The sequence below is a fragment of the Equus caballus genome, chromosome 4 (assembly GCF_041296265.1).
Source record: "Equus caballus isolate H_3958 breed thoroughbred chromosome 4, TB-T2T, whole genome shotgun sequence".
In the NCBI taxonomy this organism is placed as follows: Eukaryota; Metazoa; Chordata; class Mammalia; order Perissodactyla; family Equidae; genus Equus; species Equus caballus.
The window spans coordinates 93,834,698-93,850,667 of NC_091687.1; the positions used below are offsets into that span (position 1 = coordinate 93,834,698).

Consider the following 15,970-nt stretch of genomic DNA (forward strand, 5'->3'; position numbering starts at 1 on the left):
CCCTTCCTCCCTGGGGCCTCCTCAAGGTACACTGTGGCCAGCCTGACATGGTAATCAGGGGCAGAGAAGCAATGTGGGTGGCCCAAATGCTGACCATCTACCCAAACTGCTGGCTTATAGAGCAAAGGTGAGCCTTACCTGGGATGGTGTTGTCCAGTAGAAAGCCCAGAAATCCACCTACAAACATGCTCGTAGTCAGCAGCACCTGGAAGACCTGGTCCAGTTGGAGAATCCCTAGAGTGGAGACAAAAGCGACAGGGATTCCCAGGGACAAAGGGCCCCACTGGCTCTGCCCTTGGAGTGGTCACAGTCTAGAGGATGGAGAATCACCTGTTTGGAGCATCTCAGGGTTCTTGTTCACCCAGTTGGGAACGGTAAGCCCACAGAAGATGGAGAAGCCAAAGACAAAAATGTTCCTGGACGAGTTCATGTCCACGTACTGCAGGAGAGAGGCCCCCGTGGCAGCCCACAATCATCAGCACCTGTACTGCACATCAATCTAACACCCCTCTAATGCCTCCTCCCCTCCCAACACCACCAGAGGTAGGGAGGGAGGCTGGACTCAGAGTGACACATTCTCTGGGTAGGCAAGCCAGGGCCCAATTCCCACTTGACCTTGGGAGTTGAGTGGTTTAGATAATCCAATTCAAGCTGATGCAATCTCTGTTTTTCAGAAGTTTGGATGCTTCTGGCTATTTATTTCTTCCATCTGGGGGCCAGCGTAGTTTCAGGAACCAAGGAACCCCTTCTCCTACTTCTCCCCTGCCCCAGCCCTGTTCCATTCATCTCAGTCCCCATGGGCTCCTTTCAGGGGATGCAAGGCTGTTGCTTTTCCAAAAGTGCCTCGCCTCACCTGCAGACTGGAAATCCCCACAGCAGCGATGACCCCGAACATCACCAGGAACATGCCTCCAATCACAGGTGTTGGGATGGTTGCAAATGCAGCCCCAATCTTCCCAAATACTCCCATCACGAGCAGTACGCAGCCTGCAGCGACAATCACCATCCTGCTCCCCACCTGCAGTGCTCAATGAAATGGGGGACAAAGAGCTCAGCACCAGCCAGGCCACATGACCCAGAGGCCTCTGCCCTGCTTCAGGGGCACCTCGAACATTGCTCCAGTGGACTTGCAGGAACAGCATCACCTAACCCCAAAATGGCCCCCCTCTGCTCCCACATGGTGTTTGGGAAAGGATGAGGGCATGACCTTGGATCCAAGCCTGTGCTCTCACCTCTCCACTCTGCTGTTCTCACACTTGTCTTCAAGTCCCAACTCAAATGCTCCTCCTGTAAGAAGCCTTTACAGCAGGGCAAAAAGTCTCTCTTGGGAGGCAGTGGTCCAATGCTTAAGAATGGAGGTTTGGAAGCCAATTACAGCTCTGCCTCTAACTAGCTGTGTGACTTTGGGTACATTACCTAACCTCTCCAAATGTCAGCCTCCAAAGTTACCAAATGAGATTAATAATACTTCAGAAACTCATTGTATGAGGCCATCATTACCCTGATACCAAAGCCAGATAAGGACACTACAAGAGAAGAAAACTACAGACCAACCTCCTCAATGAATATAGATGCAAAAATTCTCAAAAAGATATTAGTGAACCAAATTCAACAGCACATTAAAAGGATCATACACCATGATCAAGTGGGATTTATTCCAGCGATACAACGATGGTTTAACATCTGCAAATCAATGTGATATACCACACTAATAGAAAGATAAAAATCATACAATCAATCATCTCAATGGATGCAGAAAGAGCCTTGGAGAAAATTCAACATTCTTTTATGATAAAACTCTCAACAAATTGGGTATAGAAGGAATATGCCTCAACACAATAAAAAGCATATATGACAAACCCACAGTTAACATCATACTCAACAGTGAAAGGTTGAAAGGTTTTCCTCTAAGATCAGGAACAAGACAAGGGTGTCCACTTTCACTACTCCTATTCAACACAGGAGTGCAACATAGAACTGGAAGTCCCAGCTAGAGCAATCAGGTAAGATAAAGAAATAAAAGGCATCCAAATCAGAAAGGAAGAAGTAAAACTGTCTTTATTTGCAGATGATATCATCCTATGTGTAGAAAATGTGCAAAAAAGACTCAACCAAGTAACTTTTAGAACTAATCAACAAACCAGTAAAGTTTCAGGTACAAAAACCAACATACAAAACTCAGTTGCATTTCTGTACAATAACAAAATTCTGAAAAATAAATAAAGAAAATAGTCTTCTCACAATAGCATTAAAAACAATAAAACACTTAGGGATAAATTTGATCAAGGAAATGAAAGATCTGTACCCTAAGAACTATAAGACTCTGAGGAAAGAAATTGAAGAAGACACAAGTAAATGGAAAAATAGCCCACGTTCATGTATGTGAAGAATTAATATCATTAAAATGCCAAAACTACCCAAAGCCATCTTTAGATTAAATGCAATCCCTATTACAATTCCAATGGCATTTTCCACAAAAATAGAATAAACAATCCTAAAATTCATATGTAATCACAAAAGACGCTGAATAGCCAAAGCCATCCTGAGAAAGAAGGATAAAGCTAGAGGCATCACAATTCCTCATTTCAAACTATCTGCAAAGCTATAGTAAGGAAAACAGTAGGGTACTGGCATAAAAATAGACACATAGACCAATGGAACAGAATCAAGAGTCCACAGATCACCCCTGCCTTATACAGTCTACTTATATTTGATAAGGGAGCCAAGAATACTCAATGGGGAAAGGATAGTCTCTTCCATAAACGGTTTTGGGAAAACTGGATAACCACACACAGAAACATGAAATTGGACCCCTATCTTACACCACTCACAAAATTTAACTTGACATAGATTAAAGACTTGAATGTAAGGCCTGAAATCATAAACCTCCTAGAAGAAAGTGTAGGGAAAAATCTCCTTGACATTGGTTTTGGCAGTAATTCTGTGGATATGATACCAAAAGCACAAGCAACAAAAGCAAAAATCAAGAAGTGGGACTAGATCGAACTAAAAAGCTCCTGCACAGCAAAAGAAACAATCAACAAAATGAAAAGGCAATCTATGGAATGGGAAAAAATATTTGCAAACCATATATCACATAAGGGTTTAATATCCAAATGTATAAAGACCTCATACAACTCAATAATAACAACAAGCAAAATGATAAATGATTAAAAAATGGACATTTTTACCAAGAAGATATACAAATAGCCAACAGGTACATGAAAAGATGCTCAACATCACTAATCATCAGGGAAATGCAAATCAAAACCACAATGAGATATTATCTCACACATGTTAGAATGGTTATCATCAAAAAGACAAGAGATAACAAACATTAATGAGGATATGGAGAAAAGGGAATACTTGTACACTGTTGATGGGAATGTAAATTCATGCAGCCACTGTGGAAACCAGTATGGAGGTTCCTTAAAAATTTAAAATAGAACTACTATATGATCCAGCAATATCCCTTCTGGGTATTTATCTGAAGAAAATGAAAACACTAACTGGAAAAGGTATATGCACCCCCATGTTCATGGTAGCATTCTCGACAATAGCCAAGATATAGACAACCTAAGTGTCCATCGATGGATGAATGGATAAAGAAAATGTGTGTGTATATATATATATATATCTCTATACAGTGGAATATTATTCAGCCATAATATACGAAGAAACTCCTGCCATTTGTGACAACATGGATGGACCTTGAGGGCATTATGCTAAGTGAAAGAAGTCAGACAGAGAAAGATAAGTACTGTATGATATCATTTATGTGTGCAATCTAAAAAAGCTAAACTTGTAGAAATAGAGAGTAGAATGGTGGTTACCAGGAGATGTGGGGTGGGGGATAGGAGGAAATGTTTTCCAAAGAGTACAATTTCTAGTTAGAAGATGAATAAGTTCTGGGGACCTAAGGTATGGCATTGTGATTCTAGTTAACAATAGTGTATTATATACTTGAAAGTTCCTGAGAGTAGATCTTACATGTTCTCACCACAAAAAAGAAGTGGTAATTAGGTAATGTGATGGAGGCGTTAGCTAAAGGTGGTCATCATATGGCAGTATGTGAGTGTAGCAAATAAACACATTGTACACCTTAAACTTACACAATGTTGTATGTCAAGTATATCTCAATACAGCTGGGAGGGGCAATAAAAGGAAAATCAGCGCACCTAGAGCACAGTGACACAAGGAGAGAGAGGAGACAGGATGGAGAGCAAGGCAAAGCCTCTGTTGTGAAGGGCTTTAAGGGCCAGAGAGAGGAGTTAGAATAAAATCCAAAGACAGGGCAGAAGCAAACATGGAACATATCTACAATGGAATATTAGCAAGCCTTAAAAAGGAAGGAAATTCTGACACATGCCACAAGGTGGATGAACATTGAGGAGTTATGTTAAGTGAAATAAGCCAGACGCAAAAAGACAGACACTGTATGATTCCACTTATATGAGGTACCTACAGCAGTCAAATTCATAGAAACAAACTAGAATGGTGGTTGAGGGGCTGGGGGAGGGGAATACGGAGTTGTTCAACTGGTTCAGAGTTCAGATGAAAAGAGCTCTGGAGATTGGCTGCACGACAATTTGAACACATGTAACTCTACCGAACTGTACATTTAGGAGTGGTTACGATGGTAACTTGTGTTATGTGTACTTTACCGCAATTAAAAATGAAAAATCCAAAGACAAAGGAAACTCTCAGTAGGTGTGTTAAGCAGGGTGGTGACAGGAAGTGATTTACATTTCAGAGAGTTCCCTCTATAAAAGTCACTTCATTATTGCTAATTGATACATTCCTCAGTTAGGACAAACTAGATTTTCTCAGCAAGCAAATATTATGGAATATGTATAAACTATGATTTCTCCTTAATCTCTATGGGGGTTCACTTAGGATACAAAACTAAGACGAGGCCCCCTCCCATGGTATTATACAGCAATAACCGGTCCTATCAAGAATCTTACAGGTGAGTTTTTTCCTAGTTCGTTTCTCCAGAGGATCAATTGCACTAATGTCACTACTGATTGCTATTACCTGGTTTGCATGGAGTTTTTCGAGTAGCTAGGAATTTGGCAATGCTAAGGAAGTATGGTTCACCCCCTTATAGCAGATCTTAAAATAAGTTTCTACAAAGGTTAAAAAAAATGAAACAAACACACTGCTGTGAGGATCATGGGCCATGGTCCACATCCCATCCCATCAGGGAGCACACCCCAGTGCCAGGTGCACACAGTTGTCACACTGCTGGACATTACTGATTGTGGTGCTAGTCAAGGTTTATACCTGTGGTTTGAGTGACAGCTACTACCAGTGAGATAAAAATGACCTCTGACCTTGAGGCATTCAGCATCATCGAAAGTCAGAGCTGCACTGCAACTGTCTGAATATCCCATCCTGAGTCTGCAGTCAGTGAATATATGTAGATAGTTCCTGAACCTTTCTCTTCCATTTTGTCTACTCTCAGTCCTTCAAAGTTACTCTAATGTAGTTTCAGTTTTGTAAGATGAAAAGTTCTGCAGATCTGTTGCACAAGTGTAGAGTAGAGCATATTATTATATATTATTATAGCATATTATATAGTATAGTATAGTAAGTAAACATACTTAACACTACTGAACCGCACACTTAAAATGGTTAAGATGGTAGATTTTATGTTATGCATCTTTAACCACAATTAAAAATATTTTTTTAAAAGATACACTAATGTCAACTGCTTGAAGTCCATGAAGGCACTGATAGAGTAGCAGATTATGCCTCTGCTTATTTTTCTTTCTAGTCTAAGAGCTTATTTATTTAATGTCTTCATTAAAAGAGATGTGGTAAGAATTCACCACATCAGAAGAACTTTTTGCTTTGTTCTGTTTACAGCCCTAACAATGCACTGTGGGAACAAGGGCATGGATCCAGGCACAATACATCAGTTTGTCAGGTTCAACCAGCACCCTTTGGATATGCTGATGGTCTCATCAAGATGGCAGTCATCCCCAATCCTGCTGCCACTGAATTTATCATGCAGCCTGGGCCTCTTTTGGCCTCAGGATTGACATCTGAGGTGGGAGCATGGGGGTCCCTACAGAAGTAATGGGAGATTTCTGGCCTTCAGTCAGATTCCACCCCGACCCCTGCCCAAACACACACACACAGGGAGAGGACGAAGAATTGGTCAGAGCTCTTCATTGCAGGTGTACCACGAAGCAACATCTTAAAAGGCCACAAGCAGGAGGTGTGAGTCCAGAACAGGGTTAATCTGTCTACTGCTGGATTCACAGCTTGCTCTGTGTATATGTATGTTTCTCTCCTGCTTTTTCTGTCTCCTCTAAAGGCCTTAATTTAGAAATGATACATCAAAGAAATGTTTATTCTGTTTATTGAATATAATTTTCTGTTCTGTGTCAGATTTGTTCTCTTTAACAGGAAGACTATGCGCTGCTTTATACTCACATAGCCCGCCGTGGCTATATTTCTGTGTAGTTCAGTGGCCCTCGTGTGGAAAAACATTCCCCTCACTTGCACTAAAGGTTTTGAAACCAAAGTACCAAAGAGTCCACAGTGTCACAGCACACAGGACTTTCTGGAGGGGCGGGTGCTGCCTCAGCTGTTTGCTCACAGACTTTAGCCCCTGCTGGGTCCCAGAGGCCATGCAGGGTACAAAGGTGGACAGATCTGCTGCTAGAAAGATGCGATGCCACCTGCCTGCATATCAGAACCACTGAGGGCGCTATCAGAAAATGCAGGCTGGGGGATGTGACTGGGAGATACTGTATGTTCCAGAGCTCATAGGACTTCTGCTGGAGACCATTGCAAAGACGCCTGAAGCATGTGGAAAGCAACATCATAATGTTATTCTTTTCTAAATCACCTTAGAGAGCACCATCCTGAAGAATTCTTGCTGACCTCACAGAGTTCTCCTGTGGAAAGTTGGGAGCCATGAAGAGATTTTAAGCAGGGACTAATCTAATTGAGTTCTAGAAAGATCCTTGGGCAGCCATATGGTAATTAGATTAGAGATGGGCAAGATCCTTAGAAGGAGACTGTTAGTGAGACTGCAGTGTCCAGATGCGAGATGATAAAGCTGTGGCCCTGGGAATGGAGAACAGAGAACAGGAAGGACAGCGGGCATGTTGAGAAACTGGAATCTACAGTGAGGACGCCGAACAGCAAGAAGTTAAGCTGACTTGGGTGGACTCCATAAGACAAGGTTTCCAGGAGGAGAAGTAAGGATCGGGGCATGTACTGGGCATCACAGAGGCCATATTGAGTGTGAGGTGCCCTTGGGATGTTCAGGTAGAGATGACCAGGTGGCCTTTGAATATTCAGGTTTGGAGCTGCGACACAGGGTCAGGCTGGAGGTAATGGACCTCCCACCTAAACTACAGAAAGTAAGGATTTCTTCAGTGCTCATAAAGCCACTGATGTCTGCCAGTGCCAGGATAGACTTTCTGCCTATGGAATCACCACGACCAAGGAAGGTCAAGTATGGTAGGCAGAGAAATGACCCCTCAGAGATTCCATGTCCTAATCTCTAACCTGTGAATATGTTACCTTGCTTGGCAAAAGGACTTTGCAGTTATGATGAAACTAAGTATTTTGAGATGGAGAGAGTATCCTGAATTATCTAGGTGGGCCCAGGCTAATTACAAGAATCCTTATAAGCAGCGAATCTTTCCTGGCTGTGATCAGAGGGAGATGTGACCATGGAAGAAGAGTCAGAGAGATGCAACACTGTTGGTTTTGAAGATGGAGGAAGGGGGCCCTGAGCCAAGGAATGTGGGAAGCTTCTAGATGATGGAAAAAGCAAGGAAATGGATTGTCCCCTGGAGCTTCCAGAGAGGAACACAGCCCTGTGAGACCCATGTTGCACTTCTGAACTCCAGATCAGTAAAATAATAACTTTGGGTTTTTGAAACCACTCAATTTGTGATAATTTGTTACAGCAGTACTGAGAGACTAATACACTGATGACCGATTCAGGTGCCCAGCCTGCCCCAGGAACCACCGTCAGCAGCCTTACCTTGGTGATCCCCAGAGCCCCGACATTCTCGCTGTATGAGGTGGTGCCGTTCCCTGACCCCCACGCCCCTGCCAGCAGGCAGCCAAGGCCCTCAATGCCGATGCCACGGTTGATGGCGTGCTTCGGAGGGGGTGGGGCCCCCACCAGCCGGGCACAGGCATAATAATCGCCTACTGACTCCACCATCGAGGAGATCACCCCTGCCATGATCCCAAAGACCCCAGCCGGGCTGATGGTGGGCAGGCCCCACTGTCCTGAAAGGCAATGCAGAGGGAATATTAATCCACAAGACAACAGGCTGCTGAACCCCAAATAATTTCTTTGACAGAGAGGTCTCTGAAAGGCTTTAAAGCCCAGGCATGTCCTCCAACCCCACAGCTCTCCAGAGGCTTTGGCTCAGATCCTGCCCTACCATTCATCCCTGAGGGAGGGTCAGATGCCCTGTCCTTGAGGTCACTGTGCCCAGAAAGAGCCAGCAACAGGGTCTCTTCCCAGGAGGCCTTGGAGTGTTTAGAAGCAGAGATTCTTCATCAGGGAGGCCCTAGCACCACAGTCCATGAGAGCAGCCAAGCCATCCCTGGAACCTGGTTATTTATACACCTTGAGCCAAGAACTTCAGGGAAAGGAGACCAGTAGTGGCATTGACCTTGTCTCCTGAAAAATGTCCTAATTCAGTCCAAGGCCTCTTGAGTGGTTCCGCCAGCTCAGAGGTAGGTCTGGGAGTGGGAGCCTTTGGCCTAGCACCCCCCAAAGGATTCTTAGGATAATCTAAGGGTCTTCTTCTTCTCTTAGGGTTCTGATATGGACTCCCTAGGGCCTGTCGCTCCTTGAAAGATCCCTTGGAGGAGATTCCCCCCAGCCCAGGCCCTATTCAGCTCTCCATCCCATGCCCTGGGCTCCATGGGCAGTCCTGGGAATCATGTGTCCCAGGCAGGAAGGGGCTCATCTTGTCATTACCTGGGTAAGGAAAGCGAAACCAAGGCGCTTGGCTGAGGACATTGGCTTCAGTGTTGGTGCGGGCCTGGTACCCATAGGCTGTGGGGTCCTTGGGGAGGGCATTGGTGACTGTGAGCACGAAGCAGAGGAGCCATGAGATGCAGAGCGACAGCAGCACCTGCCAGAAGGAGCCACCCTTCACCACGGGTCTCACCCTGGCCCAGGCAACCACCTCCCAGGGAGCGGGGTAAAGGAGGGAGTTCAGGAAAGCTCTTTGAAATGAGGACGTGTTGGGTTACTCACCCTTCCAGTGACAACAGCAATCTGGTGTGTCAGTGGATAATTAGCACATGAAGGGAATGTAGCAAATAAACTATGGGGAGACCTCGTGTCACACAGAGGCAGAAACGTCTGGTAAAGTGGGCACAGCCTGGGTCAGAAGGATTACCCTCCGGCTCCCTTTCCACTGATTGTTGGTCACATGACCTTGGATCAAACTCTGAGCCTCAGTTTCCTCATCTGTACAATGAAATGACAACACTGCTCTGCAGAGCCTGAAGCAGGATTTCTTCAAGTAGAATCCTCAGATATATTGATATTTAATCTCTGGTGGCAGAACCCCAGAAATCTGTATTTTTAATTATGTCCCCAAGTGATTCTTACGAACATTGAATTTTAGAACCACTGGCCTAGAGTGTTGTTGAAGGAGCATTGAGATGATTGTGTGGAAGTATCTTTTTACAATGCAAATGTAGTTTCCAGTTAAATGAAACCTGCAAACATATTTGTGTAGGTGACAGCTACACTTACTTGACAGCGTGGTTCAAAGAGATTTCAACAGGGAAAGCTCTGAAAAGGGAGGTACCATCCTTATCTGGGGGTATTTGGACTACCCATGAGCCACAGAGAAGAACCTGATCTATGCAACTTGGTCTTAAGTTTTGTGTAATTAGCAGTGAAGCTGGCTGTGTCCCCTGGCACCTTGCTATGAGGACGGCCCGGGGAAAGTGAGAAGGCTGTCCCACACTGGAGCCCAGAGCAGCGAACTAGAGCAGGGTTCTCTGCTCCCAGGAAAGAAGGATAGAGGTAGGACATGGGATGGCATTCCACCAAGGGTCAGGAAGTGCCCCCATAGGCTGCCGGCCTTCTCTCGGCCTCCTTCTCTTCTCTGGTGGATGAAGGAAGGCTGAGGAGGAGAGGCCACTGCAGATGGGGGAGCACTTGCTTTGGGGGCCATCTGGGAGTGTGAAAGGCTGTGCCTCACTCTCCAGGTGAGTCAACTCAGTATGAAAGGGGGTGCGGAGTGCTTCTTACAGGGAAGACCTGAAACAGGTAGAACTTCGAGGTGTGACCCTTCTTCTCTCGTCCATAAATGGGTATGGGCACTGCGACGTTTTTCAGGTACTGAGAAAACAGCACGATGAGGAAGATGGTCCTGAAACAGAAACAAACCACACCCAAGCTGGTGAGCTGGGGCTCATCCTGAGTGAGGGTCCTGAAAGCTGGGCCACCACAGGCCTCTGGGATTTGGGGCCATGGCCAAGCTGGGAGGGTCCCCATCTAGACCCCACTCTGCAGCACGGGCAGCATCCTGCCATCTCTGCTAGGGTGGGCTGTTGCCTTCCAGAAGCTGCTGGTGGCTGAGGGGGAGGAGTGGGAAGGGAGGCTGTTAGTCCCTGGGGATCAGCAGCTCAATGGTTCCAGCAGGTGGAGCCAATGAGGCCAGAGGCAGAGAAGGCCTTCTCTTGCAGGTCATTCTGCAGGTCCTTGTGGTCAGACCACAAGAGGCAGAGTGAATGACAGTGTCCAGTGTCATCCCCAACTCTGTTCAAAGCTCCATTTAAACGCTTAAGGCCTCTTTTTCCAGGGAGCCTTCCTGATCCTCCCAGCTGGCTGTCCTCACCCCCTCCCCTGAACCTGCATGTCATTCTACGACTCTCATCACTGTCTCCTGGTGTCATAGGTATGTGGATCCCAGTCTTGTCTCTCTCCCACACACTACAAGATGCTTGAGAGCTGGGGCCATGTCTTTGCAGCCTTCCCATGGGCCAGAAAGAAGTTTACAAACATTTGCTCAATGAAAATCTAGGAGGCAGGGGACCAGTAGTATCAACTTTTCATGAACAGTACATCAAGTGTTCTTATACACTGCCTGCGATGAACTCACCATCTGTGAGTACTAATAATGTAATAAGTAGTAAGAGTAATAAATTAGAAGTAGCAGTTTTCCTGCTTCTTAAGGTATCATAATGCTCATGAAAGTATTTCTAAAGCACAAGAGTTTGCCAACAGCAAGCACTCTTACTATTCTTCCCAGGCACTCTTCCACCAAAGAGAACTTGATGCCACTCCCTCCCCAGAGAGTACTTACATGGCAGCAATCCCCCAGTGGGTCCCAGCATTATTGCCCGCAGAATCGAAGAGAGGCAGGGCCACCAGGGAGATGGTCGGAGCAATGGTCAAGGGGCCAATGAAGCGCATGAGGAAGCCAATGAGGCCTGAGAAGCCCACTAGAATCTGGACACAGGAAGCGACCATGATGGCACCCTGCAACTGAAGAGGAAGAGTGCAGCTCAGGCCCCTCACAGCTTGCAGCAGGACCGTGGACCTCAGTCGAGCCCAGGCCACCATGACAGGCCCAGCTGCTGCAGCCCACTTCTAGATCTGGTCAGCCCTAGGTGGTACATTCAGAGGCAGTGCAGGGGCAAAGCTGGACCCCAAAGGAACCGAGGAAAGAAGAGCTCTGATCTCGCTCCTCTTCCAGCTGTGGATTTCCAACGAGCTGTTGGACATTTTCACTTAATGGGAAGTTTTTCAGGGAGTTGCCTTCAAAATTATTTATTGATTACAGTGATGATGATGATGATGACTCAATACGAGCATCACTCAGCACTGTATCGAATACCTTGCTGCTTTATTTTTCTGTTTTCTTTCTATTGAAACTACTTTCTATTGTAGGAGTTGGCCACTTTTTTTTCTGTAAAGGACCAGATAGTGAATATTTTAAGCTTTGTGGCCATATGGGCTCTATCAAAACTTTCCCAAGCGAGCAGTAAGCAAATGAGCCTGGCTTGTTCCAATAAAACTTCATTTACAGGCACTGAAATTTGAATTTCATGTAATTTTGTCATGTCACAAAATACTATTCTTAATTTGATTTTTTTCAACCATTTAAAATATAAAACCACTTTTAGCATGTGGGCTCTACGAAAACAGGCAACTGGCCAGATTTGGCTCCTGGGCTATAGTCTGCCAGCCCTTGATCTCTTGGACTGATAGAGTTTGCTTTACTTCTCCTGTTTTACTTTACTGGTTTGGATGTTACACGTTCTATTTTATCCCTGAAAAGTTTCCTTGCTTTCAAGTCTGCTCTTTCTGCAGGTAACATAGTGACTCCTGCTTTCTTGCGATTTGTGTTAGCATGGTATATCTTTCTCCATCCACCTACTTTTAATCCATCTGTGTCTTTCTAGTTAAAGTGGCTTTCTTGTAGACATCATATAGTTGGGTCTTGTTTTTTGATCCACTCTGACATTCTCTGCCTTTTCATTGATGCATTCAGACTATTGATGTTCAAAGTGACTATTGAAATAGTTGGGTTCATATCAACTATATTTGTTACTCTTTTCTATTCGTTACCCTTATCCTTTGTTCCTATTTCTGCCTTCCACTCCTTTTCTGCTTTTTGTGGTTTTACTTGAGCATTTTGTATGATCCCATTTTCTCTCCAGTTATACTTCTTTTTCTTACTTTTCAGTGGTTTCCCTAGAGTTTGCCACATACATTTACAGCTAATCTAAGTCCACTTTCAAATAACACTATACCACTTCATAGGTAGTGTGAGCACCTTACAATAACAAAATAATTCTAATTTCTCCCTCTCATCACTTGTATCATGCCTGTCATTTATTTCACTTACATATAAGCATATATAAGTACATAAATAAAAACTACCATGATACTGGAAGTTGAAGTTTAAATTGGTCTAATCTGTTGAAAACTGAACTTGCCATCTCTTCTCATGGTTTTCTACTTTTTCTGCTAGCACCATTTCCTTAAAATAGAGTCATTGTTCACTTTTACCCCTCCTTTACTTCTTGTATCTGTTAAGTGAGGACATTCCTATTGGTCCTGTGTTCACATCACTTTCATCTGTGGCTGGGATTGTGATGGACAATTGGCCTGCCACCATCAGTGTTTTCAAGACTTGAGAGGTGTGTAGACAAATATAATTCAGAGAAATATGGTGAATGTACCTTAAATTCCAATAGACTGGCTCAGTGAATTTAACCAATCAATCAAACAATTAATAAAACGAGGGTGAAATTGATAAGAACTTTTTTCTCCTGTCACAGCACCGGAGAAAGCATTGGACCAGCAGAGGGAGCTACAATACCACAGAGAAGACTCCGGGTTTGGGCTCACTGTGTTGGACACTTGGAGGTGATGTGGAAAAAGTAGTAGAGACTACCGTCTGAGCCCTGGGCAGGAGGAAGCCCTTCCCTGGGCCCTGTGTCTTAGAGCATGGGTTGGCAAAGTTTTTCTCTGAAAGGCCAGAGAGAAAATATTTCAGGCTTTGTGGGCCACATGTGGTTGCTATCACATATTCTTTTTTTAAACAACCTTTTAAAATGTAAAAACCATTCTTAGTTTGTGGGAAGTAAAAAAACAGACCACAGGCTGATGTGGCCCAAGAGCCATAGTTTGCTGACTTTCACCTTAGAAGACTCCATGTATCACAAACACAAAAATAAACCGTAAATGTATTAAAGAAAATATGGTGTCTCTGACCCTTGGGATGTGGTGCTCAATGCAGGTGCAGCATGGCCCATATCCCTAAACATCTCTTTCATGACTAATACTGTTCAAGCCCCAGGGGAATTCTTTCCCGTAACTCTTGCCCAGTATCCTCAAAACACAGGGTAACTGCTTCTGAATGTGATGAAGGTTTGTGCCCTTGCAGTGGTGGAGGCAGACACCTCATCAGAACACAGGGAGGATTTGAGCAGCGGAAGGAAGTGCTCAGGTGGGAGAAAAGAAGGATTTTCCCTGTCAGATCTGTCTTCCTGGATAATATGAAGGTAAGAGATTCTTGCCTAAGGAATTATAGTTCTCAGGAAGGCTGAGTGAAAGGGAAATCCTGCCCCTGGCATCTAGCAGGGCAGGGTAAGGCAACCCTGCTTCTCATTCTTTGCTTGGTTTTAATCTGGATTTACTAATGCCAAGTATAGGATCCCTGAAGGACAGAAAAAACAAAAACAAAAGAACGCCTCCACCAACTACATGTGTTCTGTGATTCATTCTATGATGAAATAATAAAACTAGGCTGCACTGAAAAAAAAAAAAAGCCTAATTTGGAAAAGGTAGTGCAACCCACAATATTGGGAGATTAACCAGTCAACCTGGAAAAAATCCAGGGCCCACCACCCTGAGAAGTGAAATTCTTAACTATATCTTGCTCTGGAATTACATGGAAAAGTTCTTTAAAAAAGCCCTGTTAACTCTGGGTCCACCCTGAGATAAAAAGGAAGCACAAGGACTTGATGAGATTATTGAAGTTCACCCACATCTGGGTGCCCTTTTGGACTGCATATCAGAGCACAGGCACGGGTAAAGGGCTGTTTTGGAGAGGGAAGAACAGCAGAAGGTGTTGGCTGAGAGTCACAAGTTCTGGCCCAGACTGTCTACTGTGACCTTACAAGTCAGTACTCCCTGAGGGATCGGAAGTGTTGGTGGTGGAGTGCATGCTGAATGAGGACTGACCCCGATAGAAGCCAGATGCTTCAGCTCTGCCATGGGGCTTTTGGTGTGGATGTGGCTTGGAGCAGCTACCCAACCACTCTCCCTCTGAAAGACCATTGCTAACTAGTCTTCTACCGGGCACTGTTTAGAATTAGACCACTACTGAGTGTCACCAAATAACTCTGAGGTCAGAGATCCCAATCACATTTTGACTGATGTCAGGAAAATATTCAAACAAGGAAGGGGCGATTAAAGGGAAATAGTTATATTCAGGAGAAGAAAAGGTTTTACCCAGGATGGGTTCATAGGATCCATAAGCAAGTGACAGTCCCCTCTCCCCTGGGGTGGACACCACCGCACAAGATAATCTAACTCTAGCAACACAGACTTGGATGCCGCTGTGTGAGTCTTTGCGTTCAAAAAGCACTGGTTGGAATCTTGCTAAAGGCCCTGCTCACCCAGCTGAGAAAGACTGAGACTGGAAGAGTATAGTGATACCAACCCTGATATCTGTTTCCCCACATTAAACCCAGCATATATGGGGTTAAAACCAAAACACTCATTCCCTGCTTACTCTCTGGCTTCCTGACTCCAGAATCCACTATCCTCCATGGAGACTGACACCATCAAGGACAAGCACCTGGATCATCTCCTCCCCACAAAGAGATACAGGCTGGTGGGAAAGCTGCTGACCAGCAAGGCCATATGTTCCTAAAGCCCCCAATAAAAAGCCTTCCTTTTAGCTTGTCGGGGAGTTTGGGATTTCAGCGTTAGCTGCCCTCTCTCCTTGCTCAGCGCTGTGTAAAAATAAAATTCCTACTTTCTTCCACCACACCGGGTGTCAGAAATTGGCTTGCTGTGCAACAGGTGAGTGAACTCACTTCAGGTTCGGTAACAATAGCATTTCCACAGAAGGACCTTGATGGAAGAAGTAAGGCATGTCTAAATCCAGCCAGTGGTCCGAGTTATGTGTGATGTGACTGACTGCACACATAAATACCTGGAATTATCCCTATGTAATTATATAGATTCTTGGACTGTGGCCGATGGTCTAGCAGTTTGGTCTGGCAAGCGGATCACAGAAAGCTCAATTGAAATATCACCTCTTGTAGGATAGGACTTTATACTCAAATTTCCATTACTGGAAGTTCATGTTGATGACCCTCAGTCTTAAAAAGAAGAGAGAAGTATGATTTTGAATGTAGTCACTAGGCCCAGGAGATGACACCTTGGGCCACAAGCCACAGGCACATGGACTCACAAACAACATAATCCTCA

General features: G+C 44.7%; 1 protein-coding gene across 8 annotated transcripts in view; it reads right to left on the reverse strand.

Annotated features, from left to right (window-relative positions):
- The window catches only part of LOC100067445 (solute carrier family 23 member 1), a 74,207-nt gene that overhangs the window by 35,134 nt on the left and 23,103 nt on the right, over positions 1-15,970 (reverse strand). For all 8 annotated transcript variants that reach the window (XR_011438265.1, XR_011438264.1, XR_011438266.1 and 5 more), the window contains exons 5-11: positions 11,322-11,503; positions 10,265-10,385; positions 8,972-9,128; positions 8,015-8,268; positions 854-1,018; positions 331-439; positions 139-234 (exon numbers count right to left, since the gene is read on the reverse strand). Coding sequence is in view for 5 of the 8 variants with exons in the window: in XM_023639757.2 (XP_023495525.2) it covers positions 139-234; positions 331-439; positions 854-1,018; positions 8,015-8,268; positions 8,972-9,128; positions 10,265-10,385; positions 11,322-11,503 (1,084 nt within the window). In the remaining 3 variants the exon portion in view is untranslated. The remainder of the gene's footprint in view (positions 1-138; positions 235-330; positions 440-853; positions 1,019-8,014; positions 8,269-8,971; positions 9,129-10,264; positions 10,386-11,321; positions 11,504-15,970) is intronic.